At 40.2% G+C, this 8370-nt stretch overlaps 1 protein-coding gene and 1 long non-coding RNA gene across 2 annotated transcripts; one reads left to right on the forward strand and one right to left on the reverse strand.

The window, feature by feature from the left end:
- The first annotated feature begins 300 nt into the window (after positions 1 to 300).
- On the forward strand, positions 301 to 891 carry LOC138855900 (uncharacterized). The gene is made up of 2 exons (XR_011395043.1): positions 301 to 461; positions 519 to 891. It is a non-coding gene; the product is annotated as an uncharacterized lncRNA (long non-coding RNA).
- A 3809-nt stretch (positions 892 to 4700) lies between these two features.
- On the reverse strand, positions 4701 to 8370 carry LOC138856075 (uncharacterized). Its single transcript, XM_070106509.1, has 3 exons — positions 8321 to 8370; positions 7008 to 7689; positions 4701 to 5186 (listed from the first exon to the last, which is right to left on the reverse strand). The coding sequence occupies exons 1-3, from the start codon at positions 8368 to 8370 to the stop codon at positions 4701 to 4703; spliced, it is 1218 nt and encodes a 405-aa protein (XP_069962610.1).

The raw sequence follows: 8370 nt of genomic DNA on the forward strand, positions 1-8370 counted from the left end.
GAGCAGTCAAGAGGACATGGTTCTCACCTGATATGGCAAGCTATAGTAATTATTCTATTTCGATTTCATTACTACGTTGATAATTTCGACGTAGTAGAACCGACTTCGTATCTAAAGATGGCAAGATTAATCAATTAGCTTTAATCTCGTATTTTTCTTTAGAAAGCGATTTAATTGCATCGAATAATCTCGCATTTTTCTTTAGAAAGCGATTTAATTGCATCGAATTTTTTTGTTCTGATTAATCGATTAATTACTAAATTAATCACAACATTTTTTTCATATCGAAATTAGGGCTACATCTTGCTTAAAAATTTACCAGTCCCAATTTCAATGTAAAAATCTGTTTTTGTCTGGAAGAGTTGCAAACCAAATACATGTGGAAACAGCTTGCTCGTTTTTACCGACAAATCTTTCCAGTTATTATTGGAATCGTTCCTGCTTCAATGTATTCGTATACAGTAAATATTTTCTAGTTATTACTGGCATCGTTCCTCTTTCAATATTTTCATACATAGCTCGCGTGTTCAAAATGGCTCCTGTATACAGTAAAATTTGGAAATGTTTCACAAAAACCGACGATGCAAATTTTGTAAAATGTACTCTTTGTGGGAAAAATCAGAAGATTTCGAATAACACAACCAACATGATTCAGCATATAAAGCTTAAGCATAAATGAATTATAGTAAAAGATGCATAGATAAGTTTTTCATACATTTTCGGTACCGCAGTCAAATACCAGCTATAATGCCGTATCGCAATTGAAGAAAGTATTAAGGCAATGCTGTTCAGTAGCAGGAGTTTGATGGAAAATATGTATATTTATTATGTCAGTTTTGTATGATATATGTAATGTATGCGGTTATAATCTATAAAATAATTTGAAATGAAGTTATTTCATTTTTTTAACATTATAAAAAAAATGATCGAAAGGGATGATTATCTGTTTTGCTCCTGCAATTATTTTTATTTTTTTTCCATGAATCGGTTAATAAGTTATTTGTTTTTTGCCATTCCTGGTCGTCTTTATAAAGACCCTTGGATACGATCAAATTATTGCTTCAAGCTTGACATATGCGCGGGAGAAGTTCATTTGTATCTTGCCCTCAAGCATTTGAATAAATCACGTCAAACATCATTTCATATTGACTCTCACAGCGTCCGGTTGTCATGTGGTGATCGGATGCGGCTGTTGTTGTTTTATTGAAAAAAAAGAATGAAAATAGGAATGAGAAGAAGGAGTGGATGAAGGTGTGGTACCAAAAGCGAAAGCCATAACTTTTTGCGAATCGATTCAAAACCCAATGATTTTAAATAATTAAAAGTTCATTAAATTTTAACAGCACCCAACACACACATTGGACTCTCATAAGATAGGTTGTATCAGCTGGTTCGGTCTACGGTTTTACGTCGGTGACTGTTTATAGCATTACGACAGAATGGGTGCGTTCGAGCAACGTAACGGGGCATCTCGACAGGCAATAAAAACAATATTGCCAAGAGAGACTGAATATTGCTTATGTTTAGCAATTGATGTCTGAATATATTTCATGCCATATATTGCTAGCAATTAACTGTAATTTTGGTGGTTTGACAGAGCAGTTTTGATTTGTACACCAATTTTGAATAGGCAACATGTACATGCGTAATGCCAGCAAGGATGAAATTCCAATATTTTATGTTTTGTTGCGTAAACTCCAATTTAGCAAAGTAGTACTCAAAACATAAGTTTTAAAATTTATGGAAAATAGTTATTAAATAGAAACAAATGTTTAGATGTGTATGGTTATTAGTTTAATGATAATTATAAGCATATGTATTTATTATTGCTCATATTTAATTATTGAATTGGTAAATAAACTATGGGCAACAATTATCTTAAACTATGAAATCTTATTTTTCCAAAATATACATTTGTAAAACAATTAAATTTCTAATGTCTCCAATCTATACATATACATATATTTTTGTCATCCTCTTAAAAGTTTTAAACGGTTCAAGGGAGCAAACAGGCGCTGTGACTAGTTCAAAATACATACAAGCTAAGATAGGTTTCGACAAGCCAATATAAATATGTTGGCTAAGTCTCCCATACAAAAAAGCTAATAGCTTAACGTGCTGGTCAAATAAAACACGCCTATTGTAACATTTTTTGTTTATGTCTGAATACTGTCGATGCAATGCAGAATATTTAGAATAGTCGACAAGTAAACTAAAGTTTTTTTTTTAATTTTTAAAAGCTCGAGTTTTATTATTTCTACAAAAAAACAAACAGTTCTAGTGTGATATTTTTGTGATGAAATCTAAAATGCTGTCCACTACGAGATATTATGTATAATTTTTTTTAATTTAAATTTTAATGCATATTTGTTTTTCACCAGTGAAAACATTATATTTTGTGTTATTATTCATTATAATTATTCATATATTATGTGTATTTTCCAGCATACTAAAAAAATTCGGCTATTGTGGTAAATTATTAAAGGTCAAAAATTACATCTATGGAAAAATCTTCTAATTAAATTTCAAATAAGAAAATATGATCACGCAAGGAAACCACGATTGCAAATTTTATTAAAACTAATAGAGGCACTTATAAGGATATAATTATATACATATGTACATATGTATGTAGCTAGTTGATTAATGACACATAGTACGCCCAAAACGTATTATGGCCAATTCATATAGATTTTCGCCTCGATTTACGTTGATCATTTGTTTTGACATTTTGATTTATCATTTAAATTTTTTGTACGCTATTGTACGAATACGTTCACATAAAAAGTTTTCGACGCGAAGCCAAGCAAAATGTTGGGCAACTCTCATCTTTTAAGCTTTGCCCAGCAACCGTCGTCATTTTTATAAGAGAGAAGCACTGAATACAACGCGTTCATTGTTTTCTGCGCTTCGTTGTTTCAGTATGAACTGTCACGTAAAGCGAGGAAAGTTGTATGTGAATGGGCCTTTATAGTTGGTAGTGTTCCCACCGTACCCTCATCCTATGGTATAATGGTATATAGTCGTAGGTGGTGAGATAAAAGCTCACTTCAGACGATCGATGGAAACTTTCACTTCAAGCGTTTTAGGTAACGCAAACTGCGTAGTATGCATGATGCAAACATTTCAAAAAAGCAAACCTGGCACCTTTGCCAAAATTGAAACTTTGAAAAAGCATCAGTGTTACAACAACTTTGCGCAAAACTTGAAACATTTGGAAAGAAGGGGCAAAAAAACCAACTATGCTAGCTTAAATATTATTGTAAGTTATTTATGTTACATGTAATTTTTGCATTATTGTTTTATTATACTTGTGGATTTTTTTTAAATTTATAGGATATAGTAGAAATAAATTGCGTCAAATGTACTAAAGCTATCACTTTTGGAATAATCCGTTTGATTTCAAAACTATTCGCAATTAATAAATTTCTTTTTTTACACGATTTATAATCTTTTTGTACCTTTCTAATATAAATCGATAATTTTGGCTATCTTACTCGTCAGTGAGAATGTTAATAAGTATTTTGCACATTTTTATGTTTGAAAATGCAAATTTTCAAAAGCGCCGATTTTAACAGGTTTTTTGTTTTTTTTTAGGCCGTAAGGAGGGTTTAAAATGCCTTCGCACCATATAAGGATCGTCATCCTACGTGAGTGGTGTACCCACTAAAACACTCCCCCCTTCTATCATGGATTTTTACCTTGCCCCGGGACCGCTTTCGCATTACTTCAGAGCAAGGTTTCCAAGATGGACCCATAGCGGGTCAGTTTCTACTCTCTCTGCGTCCAGGGATGCCCACTGGTTTGTAGCCAGCATCAGGCTGACTATCTTCTATGGAGTGGAATTGTTCGGAGGGTCCGCGTCCATGTCCCTTTTCTTGATGCGTAGTACATGTTCCACGTATGAGGCAATTTGTTGCCAGTTTTCGCCGCTAGCTATCATTTTCGCTATTAGGTTTTCCGTGTTTAGTTCTCCAACTTTGTTCTCTAGAGTTCTCCGAGCTTCATTCCATCGATGGCACTTAAAGGTGGTATGATTTGCATCATCGAGTGGTTCGTCTCCGGAAATACATGCAGGGCTCTCGGCTTTACCCATGTTATACAAGTATTTTCGAAAATATCCGTGGCCGGAGAGCATCTGTGTTAGGTAGTAGTTCACCTCGCCGTGTTTTCTACTATGCCATGTCTCTATATCTTTGATCAATTTGGCGGTCCATCTCCCTTTGCGCTCCCTTGTCCACCGATCTTGCCAAAATTCGAGTGTTTGCTTCTTTGCTTGTTGTCTTGTTTGCATGTGTATTTCCGTTCCATTTTTCTTCCATAACCAGAGTTGTCTTCTCTCCTTTGCCAGTAGATCTATTGGGATTACGCAGCTTATCACTAGCACTGCGGATTCGGATACAGTGCGGTAAATCGAGGCGACTCTCAGGGCTGCTGTTCTCTGCACCTTAGCAACTACTTTCCGTCTATGTTTCACATTTAATGTATCGGCCCATAGTTCACTACCATATAATAGCACTGACTGTGTTGTGTCCATGAGCAGTTTCCTTCTGCTTGCAAGCGGACCTCCGATGTTTGCCATAAGTCTTGAAAGCGACATGGTTATATTGGCTGACTTTTTAGCAGCGTGCTGAATTTGAGCCCAGTACGTCAGTGCGTTTTAACTCATTTGGCCCACCGCGGCCCCCCTAGTCGAATGTTCAGCCTAGCAGTCGCTGTAGCTGTTGCAACGTTGCCACAACGTTGCTGAGTCCGGAAGTGCGGCGATAGTTCGGCCTACGCCTAGTCGATGCTACGTTGTGCTGACGCCATGGACGGGACTCCGATCGGGGTGCTGTTCTTCGGCGACGTGTCACACGATTGGTTTGCTGCGGTCGGTTTGCGCCGCGGATTCGTGGGGCAGGCTGGGCAACCTGCTGGCGTTGTGTCGGCGACATGCCCTTTAATAGCCCACAGTGCTGCAACTTGTGTGGACGGCAACAAAGGGGGCATCGGATGCGATGGGGCGCCTCTGGTGGAGACGGAACGGCTGCGGATGCTCGAATACTATTACGAGCGGTAGTTGACGGTGCGGTTGCGGCTGGTGTTCGGGGCGCCGCGGTTGGCATAATCCCAAGGCGAGGCGCAGTGATGGCCGATCGCATTGTTGGCGTTGGGGTGGAATGCATCTCAGTATCCATATCTATCTGTATGGAGAAAAGGGCATGTTTGGTTACGATTCAGTGGTATAGAGTATGGATATCTTTCTATATATGACCAACTTTATTTGGTTTGGTGATCGTATTAGTCTACCCATTATTTTATTAGTATATATGATTGTAATTTGTCATATTATATTTGCGGTTTTTATTTCTGTTTTCGGTTATTTAGACGGATATTTAGATTTTTTTCTTGTAGCTATTATTGAACGGATGGTTAACTACATGCGTTTTCGCTATTATTGAGATTGGCAGGAAGCATAGTTTAACGAGCGGTCTGGTTAGCGTTCCGTTTCGAGTACGAAGGTCAACTACTCGTATATGACCGTCGGAACCATGATGTAGCTTCTCTATGCAACCAAGTCGCCATTCTGTAGGGGGAAGACAATCGTCATTAATTAAGACAAAATCTCCAAGCTTTGTGCGCCTTTTCGGGAGTTTTCCAGCGGTACCTCTTGTGGAGGTCCTTTAAATATTCTTCTTTCCATCGACGGCTAAAGTCATGATGGAGAATTTTGATCCTTTCCCATCGATTTAACAAGGATAGCGACTCCACGCCTGGCTCAGGTATGGCCAGAATGGGTGTTCCTTTGAGAAAATGCCCTGGAGTTAGGGCTGTCAAATCTGAGGGATCTTGCGAGAGTGTCGTTAGTGGCCGTGAATTGAGAACGGCTTCGATACGGATTAGTAATGTTGTAAATTCTTCGTAATTGAAATTGTAATTTCCAGCTACTTTTTTGAGGTGGGATTTGAAGCTTTTTACAGCTGATTCCCATAAACCACCCATATGAGGAGCACTTGGGGGGATGAATTGCCAATTAATGCCTTGGGGCGCGTACTTTTGTACAATCTCAGGTGAGACTTGTTTGATAAAGTCCACAAATTGCTTTTCGGATAGGCTAAGGCCGTGTGAGTCCAACCATGTCTGTGCTCGCAGCATGACTTGTGTAAGTCTGCGTCTGGCTATGTCGGTATTACGAGCTGTTATGACGGCTGCGATGTCGTCCGCGTACCCAACGAGGCAGCAGTCGTCTGGCATTTCGACGTTTAAAATTCCGTCGTATCTGACGTTCCATAGGTCTGGTCCACTTCCCTGTCTTTAAGATAGCTTCGTATCATTTTCATCACTTAGGGGGGCGTTTTGAATCGGCTTTCTAGTGCATCTATCATATTTATCCATTTTGCGCTATTGAATGCGTTTCTTATGTCTATTGTTGCGAGGAGGACTATTGGCTTCGAGGAGTTGTTCTTCCGATTGGCTTCGTCCACGCTGCGCACGACGTCTTCAACGGCTCCGATTGTGGACCACCTGCCTGGCCTGAAGCCACGTTGTCGCTCTGATAAGCCTCCAGCGTTGTTTATGGCGCCTGTTATGCGGGGTTTCAACAGCCTTTTTAGTAACTTTCCTACTGTATCTAGCATGCACAGAGGTCTGTATGCTGATGGTGTTTCTGGGTTTCCTTTTCCTTTACTTATCAGGGTCAGATGTTGTCTCTTCCATACTTCTGGGAAGATGCCCTCGTTCAAACATGCATTATACATGGATAACAGTAAGTGAGGACGTTCTGGGGCGATTAGCTTTATCACTTCCACTGGTATACCGTCAAGGCCGGGGACTTTTTTGTTCTTTAAAGTTCTTGCGGCCATGCTCATTTTCTCCAGAGTGAACGGTGGGCATGAGATCTCTTGCATATACTCTGGTGGGTCTCTTCCCAGGACATGGGTTGGGAACAGACTGTTTACGATGTGCTCCATGGCTGCAACGTTTAACTCTGGAATTGACGGTTTCGCCCCGAGCTTTCTCATTACGATCTTGTATCCGAGACCCCAATGATTTTTGTTTATATCGCTACGTAGCTCTTCCCATTTATCTTTCTTTGCCTTTATTATTGCGTCTTTCAGCTCAGTTTTCGCAGCTTTATATTCCTTATGCTCTTCCATTTCGTTTCTTCCTCTTCTTCTAGCCGTATTACGTCTTTCGTCCGTCCACCAATAAACTGCTTTCTTTGGATGCCCGCCTTTTATTTTGGGCATGGCTGCCTTACATGCCTCTGTGATGCTGTCCAGTGTTCCGTGAAGGTTCCATTTACGTGTTCCTCTTCTTTTAGTTGTTGCTTGACTTTTGTCTGGACCTATGAGGTAGGATATGTATTGGTGATCGCTACCTGTGTAGTCTTCTAGCACTTTCCATTCGCGTAGCTGGTTTGCGAATCCTTCAGATACCAGCGTAATATCGGGAGTTGTGTCGTTGCATCCCGGCCTTCTGAAAGTTGTTTGGGATCCTCTGTTGGCAACGCCAAGTCCTAATCTAGCTGCCATGTCAAGGATTTTGCGTCCCCTCGAATTTGTTGTCGGTGTGCTCCATTCCATGGCCTTGGCGTTGAAATCTCCGGCTATGATTAAGTGCCGATTTGGGTGATGCGCGGCATCCTCAATGGCATCGAGCTTTGCTTGGAATTCTGAGATAGGATCGCTCGGTGTCAGGTAGCAGCTAATTATCGTGATGTTTTCGTTGCTTATCCAGACAAAACCCTTTCCTTTCCCGCTGCTTGTTGTTTTGAAGCCGCTGCTTTCCGTTAGCCATATTGCCGCTGTTGCGGTGATGTCCTCCAACCATGTTCCGTCTTGCACTATCCTTTATTGCTCGCTGATGATTGCTACTTCGGTTCCGAATTCCAGAATGAGCTGTGGTAGCAGGGAGTCAGCGGTTTTGCTTCTGTGCATGTTACACTGCAGGATCTTCATATCCCCATTTGTTCCCGGTACAACTCACACGCGCGAGACCCTGGGATATGGTCTGTTTGGCTATGCTTTTGTTCCACACAGAGGCAACAGCTCGGTGTATTTGTGCAATCTTTTCAGCATAATTCTTGGCCTTTCCTATCAGGCCCTTTGCACTTCCACTGTAGGTGACCAAAGTTGAATCATCTGTAGCATTTTTTGACTTCTTTCATGAGCTTCATTCTGCAGCTGATCCATCCTATTTTTATGTGACCTTCCTTAAGTATACTGTTTGCTTTGTCTGCTGTCAATGTCACATATGCGCGTATTTGTTCCCGAGTGTTTGGGGCGCTGGTCCTCACTGTTATTTCTTCAACTGCTTCTTCTAGAAGTCTTCTTACTGAGGACGTAACTTCTGCTGCGGTAGCGCCTCATCCTCTTCTGCTCTCAT

This window comes from Bactrocera oleae, chromosome 3 (genome assembly GCF_042242935.1).
Source record: "Bactrocera oleae isolate idBacOlea1 chromosome 3, idBacOlea1, whole genome shotgun sequence".
In the NCBI taxonomy this organism is placed as follows: domain Eukaryota; kingdom Metazoa; phylum Arthropoda; class Insecta; order Diptera; family Tephritidae; genus Bactrocera; species Bactrocera oleae.

Bases quoted from the DNA above. Each gene is read 5' to 3' on its own strand.
- LOC138856075 (XM_070106509.1), bottom strand. From the start codon at position 8,370: ATGAGAGCAGAAGAGGATGAGGCGCTACCGCAGCAGAAGTTACGTCCT. The intron at 7,690-8,320 runs GTAAGAAGACTT...CACGATAATTAG, and splicing joins CAGCAGAAGTTACGTCCTCA to CTGCTACCTGACACCGAGCG. The intron at 5,187-7,007 runs GTAATGAGAAAG...TTCTCCATACAG, and splicing joins GGGGTCTCGGATACAAGATC to ATAGATATGGATACTGAGAT.